Source organism: Zosterops lateralis (assembly GCF_965231275.1).
Source record: "Zosterops lateralis genome assembly, chromosome: 12".
In the NCBI taxonomy this organism is placed as follows: Eukaryota; Metazoa; Chordata; class Aves; order Passeriformes; family Zosteropidae; genus Zosterops; species Zosterops lateralis.
Window position 1 is genome coordinate 245,262 of NC_139772.1, and position 17,567 is coordinate 262,828.

At 42.3% G+C, this 17,567-nt stretch overlaps 1 protein-coding gene across 3 annotated transcripts in view; it reads right to left on the reverse strand.

Moving 5' to 3' along the window:
- Positions 1-597: 597 nt before the first annotated feature.
- AP1G1 (adaptor related protein complex 1 subunit gamma 1) overlaps positions 598-17,567 on the reverse strand; it is a 35,841-nt gene continuing 18,871 nt past the window's right edge. For all 3 annotated transcript variants that reach the window (XM_083869961.1, XM_083869960.1, XM_083869959.1), the window contains 16 exons: positions 17,321-17,401; positions 16,979-17,077; positions 16,511-16,566; positions 15,609-15,722; positions 12,749-12,889; positions 12,389-12,443; positions 11,204-11,326; positions 10,803-10,892; positions 10,188-10,315; positions 9,497-9,601; positions 8,859-9,000; positions 8,158-8,284; positions 7,617-7,712; positions 7,224-7,384; positions 6,565-6,663; positions 598-4,472 (listed from right to left, as the gene is read on the reverse strand). In XM_083869961.1, coding sequence (XP_083726087.1) covers positions 4,371-4,472; positions 6,565-6,663; positions 7,224-7,384; positions 7,617-7,712; positions 8,158-8,284; positions 8,859-9,000; positions 9,497-9,601; positions 10,188-10,315; positions 10,803-10,892; positions 11,204-11,326; positions 12,389-12,443; positions 12,749-12,889; positions 15,609-15,722; positions 16,511-16,566; positions 16,979-17,077; positions 17,321-17,401 — 1,719 coding nt within the window. In that variant the 3' untranslated portion in view covers positions 598-4,370. The remainder of the gene's footprint in view (positions 4,473-6,564; positions 6,664-7,223; positions 7,385-7,616; positions 7,713-8,157; positions 8,285-8,858; positions 9,001-9,496; positions 9,602-10,187; positions 10,316-10,802; positions 10,893-11,203; positions 11,327-12,388; positions 12,444-12,748; positions 12,890-15,608; positions 15,723-16,510; positions 16,567-16,978; positions 17,078-17,320; positions 17,402-17,567) is intronic.

The window sequence follows — 17,567 nt, forward strand, 5'->3', positions numbered from 1 at the left end:
AGAGCCTGCTACTAATAATGTCATTAACTACTAGTGACGTGATCATCCACCAACATCATCGTGACACTTTGCGAGAATCCCAGTCTGTTTTAGGGCAGCCACTGCTTCTGCCCAACAGAATCCAGCACATTAAAAAAAGCACCCCCACCTTCCCCACAGTGAAATCACATGTTCCAAAATACATGAAAGGTCATCTAGTGGAAATGTAACTGACTAGAAAACACAAAGCAGGCGCCTGTGGGGACAGAGATATGATGGCAATCCTTGTCCAAGAGGCAGATGGAGAATGAAAAGGGTCTTTTACAAGCTCCCAGACCAGGCTCCAAACGCATTCCTTGTGTTCAGATCCGACCACACCTTTCTAGCACCTGGACAAGCACTGCTGCTCACAGCTAACACGCTCTCCCTCAGGATGGTATCCACAGGAACTGCTCAAGTGTTTTGCAATTGTCCACTCATCATGGTCTCCAAAATTTCCTGTAAAGTTTTTTCAAAATATGCCCCTGTTATTTTGCATCATTTGACATTGCCATGGCCAAACATTAAGAATCAAAACATTCTATCCCCACTGTATTTGCAGAAAGCAACAAGGCACAGTTTTAAATCATTGAATATTGACTCATTTTATTAGTCACTTCATAATTTGTTTCAACCAAAAGACAATACACACAGCAGAAGTCTAATGCATCCCATGTAAATGTTTACATCTGTTAAGCTCCTCACTCACCTATGACTCAGCATTTACCTAAATTTTTCACATCTCAAAAATAGGTCTCCAGAATTTTGAGTGCCAACAGGTGCTCTGCCTCAAATGGCATGTTTTTCACTTTAAATTCGGTGGGTTTCTTGGGGGTTTGTATTCTAGTAGTTTTTTGTTTGCCTTTTTTTTTCTCTATACTGTCAAAAAGGTGGGATGGGGCTCTGTAAAATTTAAATTACAACATCACGAAAGAAAAAGGAATATACAGGAATAGAGTGAAAGTTAAAAGGGAAGCAGTCCAGCAGCTCCTTCCCTCACAGCCTCCAAGTAGAAAATGAACACATAAAAGTGCACCAGCGTCACTTGCTGCTGCGGCTCACAGCCAGTACCAGCCTTAGGGAAGGCACTGGTACCTCTCCCAGCTGCTTCAGTATCTTCTGAGTTATAGATCCAAGGTACTGTAAAGACAGTCCCCTCACTGCTATTGCTTCAATAAGTTGTTCAAGGCCATATTTTGTGCCATCAAGACCTGGACAAAGTCAACTTTTAGGACCCTTCCATGTCTCCTCCCCCTTCAGGCCCATTATGGCCACTATTGTTTCTGTCATTTTTTGACTCAAAATACATTCAACTTGGAAAAACATCCAGTGTCTCCCAGTTCCGAAGCCTCTCATGCAGGTACTAATAAGATTAGCCATGAAGTCCGTATCTTGCTGCCTTTATATCCCCCCTACACTGAAACAAGGAAAACGTTGACCAGACCTGTAAGAATTGTTGCATTCAACCAGCAAGAAGAGGACTCAGCGTATGCTTGCAGTGCATCAGACTTGCAAGTCCCCAGAGGAAAACCACAGCAGCAGCAGCACAGAGCTTGAAATGCACATGGAGGTCAAGGAGCAAGCAGCATGATCTGATATTGCAGATAGGGGAAGGTGTGAAGCCTGGCCTTCCTTCTTGTGTAATGTCAGCATCCATCCCTTATTGAGGAGGGGAGAGCGCCAAGCACAACTGGAATGTTTGGCTGATACAAAAGAGTATTTCATAGCCAAGGGATGGCTTCCTACAAAACATATTTTCAGTACACACATCGCCTCTTCCAGCTTGACTCAAATAAATGACAAAATGCCCATTTCTCCACAGACACAGTGCAAGGGTGGATGAAGGAGCCAAGAACACAGAAAGAATTCACCCTGCAAGCTTACCAGAGACGGACAGCAAACCCCAGCTGCTCTAGGGGACAGAAAACAAGCATGACAAGAGGGACAACATACACTGTTCCCAACTCTGCTGCAACAAACTGGCCAGGCGAGACCATTTTCTTCTTCTTTCCCATCTAATTTCCTGTACCAGTGCTCTTTCCCAGCAAAACCAAAGGGAGAGCGAGGCATGCTGGCTTTCAGTACGAGTGACCATGTACAACTCTGTGAAGAGAATGGGAGAGCTTATGAGGCGTTCAGGAACCAAGGCGAAGACTTCCCATCAGCTTTTTATCTGGGATGTCCTCAGAGCTCACTGGGGTATGGATTTAACGTGCTCAGTCTTCAACATCGAGTTTGAGCTAGTGGGGCAATGAATAGCCACAAATGCAGTGAAAACAATTAAGCTAAATGCTCAGCACCAGAAATGGACCCTGATTCAGCCATTTCCTGAAAAACTGCCTGTTTTGTGATGCTTCTAGCTAAGAACAGGATATATCTCACCACTGATAGCAAGGCATGACCCTACCACAACCCAAAATTAATTTTAAGGAAATCGTACATTGTTCTTCTAGATTTTATAACCCTACACTGATGCCAGTTCCAGGAGAAAAAAGCTCTTTGCTAATCCAAAGGCCCAAACCAGTTCAACTGGTAAGGCAGCAAAAATATCCTTCAAGAGAAGATGCAAATTTACGCCACTACACATGGACCAGCACCTAAATCAGTGACAGTCCGACATATTGTTGAATGCAGTTAAGACCAGACCAGACTGAACAACCCTTAGTGGCCTCCTACTCCCAACTCAAGGGCAGAACAGGTCTTCAGTTTTCCCTAAGTACACTGTAGATCACTCTTACAATATTTTTGGCAGGTTCTGGAGTCCAGTGTTAGCACTTCTGTGGACACAAGAAGCTACATCTAATCTTGCCCTCAGAGCACCTAATGATCTGGAAAGCCCTAGAACAGAACTGAAGCAGAAGTGCCCAGCCTTCAGCTTACCAGCACACCCACAAATGAAGATCTAAGATATATCCTAAAGAGCACTGAGTATCTGAAGTTTGTCACACTGTGCTTTTATCTGCCTTATATATCACTTCCAAGAGACAGCCCAGAACTGCATCACCTCCCAGGGGTTCCTGCAGGGACAGCCCTGAACACAGCTGTGAGCTCAGAGGGGTACCAACAGACCTTGCATCTTTGGATCCAAATACTCAAATGACTGGCTTCAAAACACAGTTTAGTTATGTTCAGTCAGAACCTGAACTGGCACATTATTCTGAAAGGGGAGCAAAGATCAACTAAGTAAAAAAATGGGAAAAGCCCTCTTTAAACTGCATGGTCTTTATTTCAGTGCCAATATTACAGATACAACACAAATATCCCAGTCAGAAGTAACTCAAATGGAACCCAGGGGGTCTACAACAGGCTCTGGAAATAAAATTGGGGAGAAGTTCTGGAATAACCAGGAAGAGCAACTTTGCAGCATAGTCTCTGATGAATCTCCCACCAGGAGCAAAGCCCTTGCCCAAAAACTGATCTACAAAATTGAATGTGTCTTTTCTACCCATAAACCACAACTAACAGGTTGAAAGACTTTGAAACCGTTTGCGTTAGAAAACCAGCTGCTCCTTTTATCTCCACATCTTTCATAACTCACTTCACTTTCTGGGGAAGCTACAGAAGACTCTGAATCTGCATGGCTGTGACTACTGATGGAAGGAAAGAAAATTCAGGTGTAAGGGCTTCATTTCCAAGTACAGCACCAAAGCAATTTTACCAACTCTTACCAGCACCACTTCTCCTGCACTGTGTCCCAGGTTTGCAGATGAACTCCAAAGGCCTCACTTGCTCTTGGTATGTAGCACATAACTAAGAAGTGGGTGTATACAATAATGCACTGTGTAGGTCATAAGAAGCCTCCAGCCCCTTAAGACCCAGGGGATACAAGAAGAAAAAGGCAGGGCAGCCTGACATTCCCCAAGACCCCATCTGAGTCCCAGATGAAAATGCCTGAAAGAATCCAGCTAGAAATGAATGACAACACGCCTTACCCACCCCAGGGAAAAAAAAAGACAGCAGAAAGAAGGAGCAACTGCTCACTTGCTGCAGAGAGAAGAAAGTTTCCCTGCTAGAAATTCCAGACTTCTCTTCCAACCAGGCTGTGTTCCTTTTTGAGGGGGAAGGAGGGTGGGGAAGGGGAGAAGGGAATGTTGCTTCTGGCTGTGAATGCATGTGTGAGGGAGTGCACAGTAGCCTCCACAAGCCGCCAGCCTCATCAGCAGAGGAGAGGAGATTAGTCTTAACAGATATGCTTCAAAGTCAGCAATCACTTCAGGAAAATTCCTCCTCATCAGCAGGTCTCATTTGTTCCCCATGCCCATGGTGCAGTTTGGGGGATTGCCAAGGATCACAACCTTCTTCCCAGAGTTCTTTTGATTGGGTGGGATGAGAATAAGAATGTCGCCAGAGCCTCATTGCCAAGACTGAGGGGGAAAGTTGTTGACTTCTGCTAGATCCTGCATTGCTGAGCCCTTGTGATTATATGTCAACTTGATCCGCATACGTAGTTGTTGCTACGAGAGAAAAGGGGGAATAAAACAAACACAAACAAAACAAATTCAGGTCTTCATTAAAGGTAAGAGACTCCTACCTCATCCAGTTCCCCTCCCCACCCCACAAATACTCAACACAGACTTTTCCTAACTGCAAGAGCTTGCTGAGTGTGTGTGCAGGGTGAGTTATGACACAGCAGACAAATGCTCAATCTGGTAGAACATCAATTAGTCACTGTAGTTCTCAGATCAGGTACAAGCTCCTAGAAGAGTTACAGCACAGCTTCTACCCACATCTGTGTCTGCACTGGCCCTGCTCTTGCAAGCACTGAAGTCCTTAAATAGACAATTAACCACCTTCAAATTCCAGTTAACAACAGAAGAAAGCAGGTAGCAGATTTGTACTCTGCTGCACTGCACCTGGGCTTGCAGGGAGAGATGGGCTGTCCATTCAATTCAGCAGTCTAGAAACTTCAAGTACTGCACAGCTCAGCAGCACTGTGAAGGAAATAGCCTATGAAAGACTGGAAACAGAATCTCCAAGAACATTCCCTTCTGCTGTAACGAAATGATGGAATAGCTCAGAAGTTGCTTCACACTGTCATTTGGCTGTCACCCAGCTACTAGGTGGCCCTTAAAAACAGCTAGAGTACAGCATGCTCCAGTCACATTCCCTATTCTCCTCTCTACCAAAAAATCCAAAAATGAAAAGCTAAAAGCTGACCATTTCTGCCTCTTTTCTCCATACCTACGGGCAAATACACAAAAGGGATAGTAGAGGGAAGAAAAGAAGACAATGGAAGAAATGCCTGCTTCAACCAGGCTCAGGATAAAGAAGTTATGCTGTATCACTAGTAGATCAACATCATCACTCTCACTTTTTGGTTTATTTGGTGTTTTGGAAAACTAGCCATTAGTTTCAATCCAGCATGATGGCTTTCTTTTGCACCTCTGTACTCTGAAGTGCTCCTATGAGTTGTGACATTCCTACAGGAAAGCATGCCACTACCCTGGGTGTGTTTCACCCTGTGGGTGCCATTCTGGCACATGACAGGAAAACACCTAAATCCTCCAAAGTTCAGGAAATAGCTTTCAAATTGATCTTTGAAAAGTGCTCTACAGCACCACAGACAAAGTGGTAACAAACATATATAAAACACAGAATTATTCATCTTGTGGCTTAATATAGGCAGAGGTGAGCAGACTATATGGAAATAAAGGGAGATTCATGGAAACCACAAAAACTATGCACTAGAAGACTGCCATTCAGTGAAACTTGGGCTGAAATTTGTGAATTTTTTTTCTCACTTGCACATCAATCTAGCAGAAACACTTTACATCTAGAGCAGTACATAAGTTTTAACCTATGAAAAGTTTCAGATGTTTTAAGTTTCTAGAGTCATTTAAGATTATAAGGCTGTCTCAAAGGAAGAAATGTGATCTCAATTTTACTCTTCTTACTAATGCCATCTGAGCACTTGCAAACCCTCTTAAGGAGGAAATGTGGGCCATATCTCTCCCTCCCTCCCCTCAAGTCTGCTGTGTCCCAGTCTTGAAGCCTGTCTCTGAAGGCTGCAAAACAAATGGAATTACAATTACATCACACCCAAAGATTCTTTCCATCAACTATTAAAAACTACACTCATTACACTAAAAATGAGACCACTTGACAGACAATTTTAAGAATATGAATCAAGCTACTTTTTTGTGTAAAAATATTTCAACAACGCTGCTGCAGATACCAAGAACAAATGTTGAATATCTTTATGCGTCAAGATGCTTGCCTACCAAGCATCACTTTTACAACCTATAGAAACACTAGGTTAAGCTCCTCTGGCCATCTGAAAACTTAACAACCACTGCAAGACATGAAAGAATTCAAGGTAGCAAAGCTGTTACACTGTTTTAGCAGTATAACCAAATAGGAGACCAAACCTGTGTCCAGAACCTGTGTCCTGTGGTTTTTGTAACTTTTTCCTAATTCCAACCGAAGTGACAGCCATGAAAAACATATCATTCACTACTCCCTACCTCTCAGAGATGCATCCCTGACTGCCACTAAATGAATGATTACAAGACAGTATCTTCAACAATTCTTCGTGGAATCCCTCACCTTCTGTGGATTCAGGACTTTAATGACCTGTGTGATGGTCCCAGAGTTAAATGCAGGGATGACACTGCTGCTGGGAGACAGAAGCTGCAGCTGGAATGTCTGGAAAAATAGGGCAAAAAGAAAACAATTTGATGTGTAATCAAGTAAGAAGTGACTTGTTTGCACTGAAAGAAAGCAAGAAAAATTAAAAGTTTGGTTTCTGGCCCTGAATAATCAGTTCTTGAATTCCCTATCTTATTGCTCCCTAAGAACAACACATTCACTGCCCTACCTGCTTTCTATGCAAGTAGGATCCAGGTAACACAAATAACAGGAGATGAGGGCTTACTGCAGTGTACCAAGATGAGCAGCAATGCTTTTCCTTCCATGTGCTGCATTCAGAGGAACTGTCAGCACACCTGTAACTTCAGGAGGCCTGTTCTTTCCCTGATTCCTTCCTCTATGGTAGGTGTAAATGGTCCAATTTGGTTGGAATCTTCGTTCTATTGCATTTATGACACATACGTTCAGATTGGAAAGAGATGACTTAATTGGGCACTAAGAGAAACTTGGAACAGCCTTGTTTACCTTGCAAGTTTCTATCTACATGAAAGCACCTATCAGGAGGTGTGTGCAACTGGCCCTCATCTTCTCGCTGTAGTTGCACTAAGTGGCTTTACCTTTGGTACTGCAGCTTGGAAAACAAAATCTGTCATATCCAGTTCTGTGCTGTTGGAGGCCTGTATCGTGATTACAGTGACACTAGGGTTGGTGTTCGACCTCTCAAAGGTGAAGTCTATCTTCAGCCCATTCTTGTTGTATGCAGTAATGGAGGGGATTCCTGTAGGAAACAAAAAAGCAGCAGACCTACAGAATCTGGAGATCATTCTCAACATCATAGTATGCATTTTACTTTACCCCAGACTCTTCTGAAAATTAAACACACCCCCTTGTGCTCCAGTATCTATGCCACATTTCAAATTGCTTCCTCCCCCATCCCCCCCAGTATTCCTTGTTTTCTCTTCTAGTTTGGTATTGGGGCACTTTAGGCAAAGGATTTACACGTCCCTAACCTGCAGCAATATCATTGAAGAGAGGCTGAGTTGTAAGTCCATCGAGCAGGAACGGAGGCTGTGCTATCTGGGGTGCAGGGGCAGATACTGGAGAACCTACAAGAAATGTTGAAGGATTAATACTTTGCTGTCAGGAAATGAAGAGTAATTACTCCTTTGCCGAAGACTGACTGCTGCATATTTTATTTCTTTACAAAGCTCTATAAATCACCTGTGTTGTCATCCTCCCCTTCTTTGCTTTCAAGAACTGGCTCCTCTTGCACTAGCGAGTATTCAAATGGAATTAATTCCTCACATCTCAGTCCTCTCTAGAAAGGCTCACAGCATTCCCAGACTCAGGTGTGAAAATACTCAAGTCTCACCAGCTAATCATGCAGAATCAACCTGTGACTTCATTCCCTGACTCCCACCTGTACACTAATATGGATCTTGATAAGAGTAAGTGTAAAAATTAGGACTTAAAAGACAATGAAGAAGTAACCCACCCTCATCGCATCCCAGGGATGAGAATGTAGACTTCTAAGAAATGCAGCCTGCTCACCTGTTAGGTTGAGGTCTCCCAGGAGGTCAAGCAGCTCCCCACCAGCAGCGGCTGGCTTGGTTGTAGGTGCAGTGGGAATTACAGGTGTGATATCACTTCCCCCCAACAAGTCCAATAAATCATTTGCCTAATGAGAGAGTGGATGTAATACTTACATATATTCAACATTCTGCTACTTTCCCTTGCAAATGCAGTGCATTCTATTTGTTCTCAAACTGAAGACCACCAGAGATGATGGCCACTTAGAAGGGTTCTTAGTTTCACTGTGATACCATGCCCCACCAGAAATCTAGTTTCCATGCTTGAGGGACCAAAGAAATAGGGAAACACTGGGTTCATGCACACTAAGACAGGTTGGAGAATCACAAACTATTCGGAGTTGGAAGTGAACCACAGGAATCATCAAGTCCAGCTCTAAAGTGAATAGCCCATAAGGGGATCAAACACACAATCTTGGCATTGTTAGCACCATAACAAACAGATAATCCCACCCTGCTCCTGAGCAGCCTACATTGACCTGCCCCACACACCTGTTCTGGACACTAGAGCCATCAGAGCAGAGCAATGATACAATCATCAACCAGTCAGAAACAGCAAAGAAGGACAGAGGGGCAAGGGAGGTGGTTTCAGCTTGCTGTTGGCACTGGCTGGAACGTGGTCTTACATGCAGTGGCAATTTGTCCTAGGTCAGTTTCTGTTACCTGGTTAGCAGGCTGCACTCCAGAGGGTGGAGGTTTGGTTTCCAGTACTGCTGTCTCTGTCTCTCCATTGGTCTGTACAATCTCAGCAGGACCGTTTGTGGTGACTTTCTCCATTACTGGCATTCTCTCAAGGAGTGCTGGCCTGGAAGAAGCTGACATAGTTACACTGTGCCATCTTCCTGGATCCCAATCCAAAGACTTAGACATTCAAGAGCTGATATATACAGGACAACCTGCCTTTTCCCTTGAGCTCCAGTGCAGGGGAACTGCAAGACTGCATGACAGTTTGAGGCGGTCAGAAGCAATCCCTGGCATTCTGTGCCAGTGTAAATACACTAGTTGATAGCTAAAAGACAAACAAGCCCTGAAGCAGGAGGGCTCCTGCTTCCCCCCAGGACCTGACAAGCTCAAGCTCAAAGCAGGACAAATGCTTTGGCAGAAAGAGTCTCTGATCCCAGAACAGTAATACAGGGTACATTAAGTCCTTAAAACACTTGCTAACACTGTAGAAGGGGAGGGATTCTAGTTCCTCTGTAACTCTATGAAAATCACCAAAGTTCTCACAGGACACTGTCATCTACAGGAGATCAGAACAGATAATGATCCTTTTCAAACACCAAATCTCTATCAACACTTACCTCATGTGATCATATTTCTTGAAAAGTGCATTATATTCCACAGCTCTCTGCTGTAGCTCCACATCAATGCTGCTGCCGTAGATGGAAACTACCTTCTTAATGCGACTGTTGGGGGCAAGGGAGAACAAAGACCATGGAATTAGTAGCAATAAGCAAGGGAATAGCATGTGTCATCCTGAAGATGCTACCTAGTCTGTTCAACAGGAGTCCCATGTAACTTGTGTAAAACAGCAGCATCCATGTAACACCCATATATGAACCGTCCCTTCACAAAAGCATCAGCAGGAGATTAATGCACCACCTTAGGGTATAGCATAAAAAAGCTCAACTACCCGCACTGAGAAGTGCCCAACAGCAACCAAGGCTATTTTTCTCTCAATAATCCAAAAAAGGAACCAGGAAGAACAGTCCACTGAAAGTACAGACTTCTCCTCCCCAGAAGGAGTTCTCAAGAAATAGCAACATGGATTAAGTCCCCACAGAGCAGAGGGCATCCCTAGAGAAAACAGCACCCACTGCAGACATCTTCCACCCTGTGAGCAAAGGATGACTGCAAATGCCAACAAATAACATGATGACTCTTGTAAATCACGGAAGCAGAACGTGTTCAAGGAATAATCCTACTGAAGACAACTGAGGTTGGTATATTTGCAACAAAGCCCTGTGCAGTAAACCACGAATGGGAACTCACTTGACAGTACAGGTGAACCTTGTGGAAAGCTTCATGATAGCAGTGAGAGCATAGCCTCGGGTCACAGATGCAGACATATTAGATATCAGGACGCTTTCTAAAATATCAAGAACTTCATCCTCTGTTACCTGAAAAGGTACAGTGAGGTTAGCTAAGACAGAGAGGAGCTTACAGCAAGGCTTCCAGACCATAGTGTAAAAACCTGTCTCTTCCCTAACGGCCATGTCGCATGACTTCTGCAACTCTGAGCCTTATGTAGCATCATGTTCAGAATGTGAGAGATATACATCCAGGTGGAGATCTTACAGTATGAGTTAAAAAATATAGTTCCTGTTTCACACATCGAAGAGTGGGTTTATCACTGAAATACATTGCTAACACCCTAGAAAATTTCTTCCAAACCAGTTAGCACTGAAACCACAGCACTCTGCCAGTTGCAGCAGCACTCCACACACCCAGTGTTTACACAGTGGAAGGAGATTCCTGTCTAGGGTCCATTAACATCATAGACATCAGTGCTAGGGAACTGCTGAAAGCACTCCCTTCACTTAACCAAGGACTGAGTGGGTCCAGCCTCAGCCAGGTGTCCAGTTGCAGTTCTTTCCCAAGCTATACCTGTATTGGCTCCTCCTCTTCACACTGACCAGACACCAGAAGATCTCCATACTCTCCTATGCACCAAGAGGCAACTTGTACCAGGGGTTGCTGTTGGAAGAAAAACCAGAGAAGGCTCAGAGATAAATGGCTGCCTGCATGATAAATTAAACCATCTGCATTTCTAGGAGCAAGCTTAGCCTTCCACAGCAGAAGAAAGAGAAACATCTGATTTGATCAAGAATTCAATGAGAGAATTGGAGAAACTAAAAGGAACATGAACTTATAGAAGGCATGCCTGCTCAGCAGTCTCTCCCTTGGAGCCAGACAGTGTTATGTTGGCTTTCCTGGAGATGCTTAGTAAACATGCGTAATTATTGCAGTACAACAAATAAACTGAAGCTGGCTGCATTTGGTTTTACCTGGGAGTAATCTCCAAGGATGGCTTTGTAGAGTCTCTGCACAGTGTAGGCATGCATCTCCACACTATTAGTTATTAACTGGATCAGATTGGGAACAGCATCATCACGAACATAACTTCCTGCCTGCAAGAACAATTTTTAGGCTTTACTGTGGACCTTATTAAATAACACTCAGCAGCTGTGATACCCTTCACAAAACCACCTGATGCACCTGGAAATAAAAACCAACCCTCTCATCCACAAGCACTCTATGGTTGACTTTGAGCAACTTCAAGGGGGCAGAAGTACAGGACAACACATTTACCAACAAATAAAACTATACTCAGAGATATCCATACTCTGCATACTTCTGCATACATATGCAGAAATGAATACAACTTTGTGAGTGGTTTATCTAGCAGACAAGAAAAGGTAATTACTTTACTGAAGAAAGTAATCTGAGAGCAATTCCCACAGCCAACCTTCCAATGGAAATTAGTTCTCATTTCAGACCAATCTACTTCTCTCTGTTTCAGGTGACAAAAGAGCGCCCCAGCCAGATTTCCTTCTTGACAAACTTCTTAAATCTGGACACTCATACTGGCAAATCTCTTCCCACTCTTTTGCCTGACAGAACACACTACCTATCCAAGTTACCAAGGTCTTTTCCCTTGGCTGATAAAGCACTACTCCAGTTCCACCTCAGCTGTGATGTTTATAGATAAATTCACGTAGATAAAGAGTAATAATTAAACCCAAAGAAGGTGAACTAGAAGGCTGATGACACGGTTTCACGAAAAAGTTTTGATAAACTCAACTTGGGAGTAATTCCAAGAAACTCCTTCATCCCTTTTCTCTTTGCAAGTCACTTAAGGCTCCATTCGCTCTCCTCTGAAAGGACTGTATATTGGAATCAGACAGCACAAGAGTAGTTCTTAGAAACTAATGTGATGTGATTACTGCAGTAGAAACACTGTTGCTCTTGTGTGTTTCTGAAATAGCACTGTTCTAGTGATCCAAGGCAGCCAGTCAGAAATAGGTGAACTCAGTAAATAAGACTATAGTAAGTACACTTCCTCTATATATTTCAGTATTTGTTATCTGCCAGCCTTTAGAACTATCTCCAACTTGATTGGTGGTGAATAACTTCCTCTAGAATTAAGAAAATTTTATGTAGTCACACACAAGAGAGGCAATTTTACTCACCGTTGTTAAGACTCTCATAATTGTGTCTATGTGCCAGCGCTTGGAAGGAGCATATCTGACAAAATAAAAGAAAAAAGTTATAACTGTCAGTTTTCAACACCAGCAAGAAACCCACCATCATCAGAACCTCCCCTTTCAATTACTTCCTGGCCCACTGCCTCATGAGGAAGGACACCAGTGCTGAAGGAGGGCTAACCACATGTGTGGCTTGTGGACAAACCACACATAAATCAGTGAACAGAGAAGAAATGAATTAACACGTTCTCTCTTGGGAGCAGAAGAGGGAGAGAAACAACACACAAGATGTTCACAATCCCGAGGATGTACCAAAAATTATTAGCAAGTAAAACAACTCCATACTTTTCAGCTGCAAGAAATATTCCAGATGCACAGTCTGCCTTGAACTCCGGTTCACAAGAATCTAGGAAATACAGTAACTCCTTCATCATTCCACGGACATTGTTCCCATTAACAAGAGCAAAACTCAGTTCCATTGCACGCCTAGGGCAAAAGACAGAACACCAATCAAGTAACTTCACCTAGTGAAGGAAATAAAAAAATCCCAAATCCAGCTACAAAAATGCAGTTACCTTTTACTTAGGAACAGATTATTATTTACTAATCCAGTGAGAAGAGCCCTCCACATTTAATGTGCAGTATTTTTTTGTTCATAGGCAGACAAGCATCAACTCTCCAAAAAATTAAGGAGGAGTAGGGCTATGGGGTGTTCTAGAAACATCTATCCATATGTTAAAAATTGTTTAAGGCTAGCAATATCTTTTAGCAGCCAGAGTCCATCAGGATTAAAGTCTGACTGTCAATGTGTAATTGAATGCTGGTCATTTCTGACACACAACTGTAACAACTGAAGCATGCCACCAACCAGTTCCAGGGATCCAGAATACACCTGTTTCCAATTCCATTATATTAGAGATTCAAACGCAGTAGAGATTTAAAATATTAACTGAGAAGCTTCACTGTATCCAGTTGGATAAACTACTTAAGATTTCTAGAACCCAAAGTGATCCCAGTGTTGTTCATTCCTCCTCACCACAGACATGCTGACACCACAAGCAGCCAGAGTACTACTAGCTCCTTGCTGTTCCTTTTTGTGCACATTGAGAGCTCAGAGGCTACTCTCAGGCACTTCTACTTGAAGCTTCTGCAGCTGATTCTAGCACAGGTCTCTTGTTCTTCTGTCATTTTTTGGAAGACTACTAACTTCAAATGGGATTGATTTCTGCACGACTTCGCAGCAGCTGTATTCAAATGCATTAAAACAGGCTCACTAAATAACCCTGACTGAATTTTAAAATAGTATTGAGCACATGCTATTTGTTCTCAAGAATCTGAGGACATCTAGACAGCACTATTTCTCTACATTTTCCTAGTTATTATCGTGTTACTTTGCTTTTTACCCATCCAGGGACTGAAAAAATACAGAAGTATTCAGAATTAGGTTAGAAATACCAAACTAAATTGCTACCTTTAAACATACAAATCCGTGTTTAGTTGATGACCTATACCATTATTAGAACTGTTTCCATCTCTCCAACTAGTTCCCAACTCCTTACACCTGACCCTCCTGGGTTACAAGCTTTCCATGTTTATGTTTAAAATTTCAGTCACTTTATAGCAGATATATCAATACTGCAGCTGTGCAGGAGTACAATGTAGTCTTCATACCAGGCATTTATCTCAGGATATATTGCTTACCTTCAGTCACATCACAGGTTTCATTTCTGCCACAAAGCTCTTAATCATGTAGTTTAATCAAATCAAGCAGACAAAAAGACTTTAATTAAATGGCAAAGCCATTATGAATTACACTATATGGACCAAAGATGAACTGCACCAGTTACAAGAAGATGAGCAGAGGCCATGCTTCAGATAATCAAAACCAGGTATCATGTCTTTCCCTCAAGTCCTTGAAGCTTACTGCCTGAGGACTCTGATATATATCCAGTCAATAAAATGCTTCAATGAAGACAGTGCATTGTCAGCAGCACGAGTGTCAGCACGGCAACATTGTGCTCTGCTGATGGATCACTCAAAGGCTTCATCCTCCAACAGCACTCAGACATGAAGCTCAGTTGTTTGTAGCCTACCTGTGTTTTCCTAGCAGGTCCCAATAAAATGTTTTCATTGCCTTCTACCCAAAATCTAGATAAGGCTTTGCTGTTCCACAACCGAGCCCCAGCAAACAGCAATGGCAGCCTGACTTGTTCAGTATTTAAGATACAAATTTGTGGTTTGGGATAGATTACAACTATAAAAAGGCATTATATGATACCCATTACATAGCAGTTAAAAGTAAGTTTCAGACGCAAGACAAATTCAATTTCTTTCATGTTTTACACACATTAGTCTGAGCAGTGCTGTTAAAAGAAATCTAGAGCTGATTCAAAGATGGGCATAAGTTTGAAGAATGACTATCAGAATGAGGATATATAGTGTATCTAATCAGTTTGAGTAAATGGAAAAGAAGAGGTTGAACAATTCTGAAGGTATATTCATGTGATGAGTCCTCAACGAAATTCTGGCCTATAGCAGAGACATTCTATGAAATGCAACATGAAAAATGCTGCTGTCCCCAACACTGCATGCTGTATACTGCACTGAGCCCAGACCTTTCTTTGTAACCCAGCTACAGAAAGAAAAAATGAGGAGGAGAGTTCTGAAAGAAAGAACAAGGAATCAACAGGCTGAAAGACTCAGTTTAGAAGAGCAGCCATCCACATAGGCTGGTATATAACAATATACTTGATTGCTCAAACAATTCAAAGTTTGAATTCTACCACTCCCTAATATATCTAAGAATACATTATTTGGATGACTTAACACTGCTTCAAGATGAACATGCCTGTTCATCTGGGTAAGGAAACCAACATGGATCACACCAAAGTAGGTTTGATCATAATCATAGGGCACAGAGGCTTTCCATCTCACTGAGAGCACACAAAGCTAATCTCCACTGATAATGCATTCTGGAAAAATTCAGGCAAATAAAATTAATTTTTTCCCTATAAAATGTAACAGCAGATTTCCAGAGAAGGTGGGTGCACATCTTCACTATCTCGTTTGAATTATGGAACCATATTATACCTTCACTGTAGTCTCACTTAGAGTTCCCCAGGATTATTGTCATTTTCCCCTACGCTCTGCTCACTTTCCCCAGACTGTCAACCTCAAGAGTCTGTTTCACTGATAATACGATTACCTTTTAATGGAGACATCCAGATCCTTCAGGCAGTCCACAATGGTGCTTCGGTGCCGCTGTACTGCATTATGGTCTGTCTGCACAGTTTTCAACAATGACGTCAAAGCTACATACCTGCAATATGGACATACGACCATCAGTAGCTGACAGCAGTCATTTCATTTCTATGGACAGACACTGTCCCCTTGCCCCAAACCTCGTCTTATTTTGCAACAGAATAGGATTCTCTTGTACTCAGTAATGAATGGAAATCCCATAGGGGACTTCCCTGTCTATCTTCACAGGTGAGCTACCACACTAAATTTTAACATGCCTAACAACACTGCTGCCCAGACAAGCAAGCACCTGTCCCAAGCACCTCTGCAGCTCTTACACTCAAACTAGCATCAGTCAAATCTCCCAGGCCTAGAGCATGAAACCCATGTAATGATTTGCTATCCAACTCCTTAGAGATGGTATTCAATTCTAGCAGTTTCAGCAATTCCATATCCTGATTAATAGTGACCAGAGCAGAAGTAAACTCCTTTGTTGCTACCAGCATAAAATCAGCAAAATCAGTCTTTGCCTAATTTTTCATATCACCAATGCCAACTCTGATATGAATAGCATCACAGACCACTTGGGACAAGACAGGAAAAAACCTGGACTTGATTAAGAAATCACAAGTTGAGAAATCAATCATACATTCCCACTTATCAACTAAGAAGGACAGGGCCACAGTTAAGATTTCCACAGAGAAAAGAATGCACCAAGAAAGAAGCAAGCTCAACAGCCACACTAACACTGGGAGCAGTGATCCCAACATTGTCTCTTGGAAAGCTTTATTTCAGCATCGTCTTTGTGCAATTGCTTCTCACACATTTTAAATTGGGTGTTGTCAAAACACACTTTGTACAACTTACCTAATATTTTTGTCGTTGTTTAATAAGAAACGGCCTAGGATGTTAATGGCTAAGACCTGCAGAAAGAGTTAGGGAAGATCAATGATCTAAAAGAGCTGCTGGTCATCTTCATCATTTCATGATGACTTCAAAGGCAACATGTCAAAACTAGCATTCCGGTTCTTAGCCAAAAGAATTCTAGAAGCTGCCAAAGCAGAGGAAATGCTAAGAGATGCATGGCAGGCTCTCACCTGCACTCAGGACACCCACTCTGCAGGAAATTTTGTCTTTTAATTTTTGTTATTTTAAAAAACTCAAACACCCTCCATTCCTCAAAATGAGCACTCTTTCTACAAAGGCTACAGACTTATCTAGAGTAAGATGCAGAGCTGTATTATGGTGAAAAAAACCTTGCTTCATGTCCTCCACACAAATTACTCTAATACAATCCTAGGAAAAAACAGAAAGGCCATCACAAAAGCAACTTACTCTCAGGCCACTCTCAGATTTTATATCCATAATAGTCAGCACAGTTTCATAGAGAATGGCATTTCCCACATTTTTACTTGTTTCTGTATTAGTGGCAACCTGGAGAAAGGAAACAAAATAACTTCAATGAATTTAAACTAGACCCCCTTTACTCTGTTCTGCAGAACAGGCAGTGAAAGTAACCAACCCTTACAAAACAGCATCACACTTGTGAACATGCATCTCTTCCAACAAAACTTCACTCAACATAGCAAGCAGTTGTATCCTCACAGTGCTGCTGAACCCAAATTATTAAGAAACTAAGAGAAAGTTTAAACCAAGCACCAACCTTGCAGACCTTACCTGTGCAAGTATATCATTCATTGCTTCACTAGAATCATCATCATTTCTCCCTAAAATTCTTAGTAACCGCAGGATTCGCACCTATTTGATAAAAGAAAGCAAGGAAAAGCTTGGATGGCAGTGTTTGACATGGGGTCATAGTGGCAAAAAAGCAAAACAAGCCTCTGATTTCCACTCTTAAGCAAAATGCTTATTCCAGGTAAGAAATTTATCAACAAAAACAGGTTTCTGCTGTGCTTATTATCTT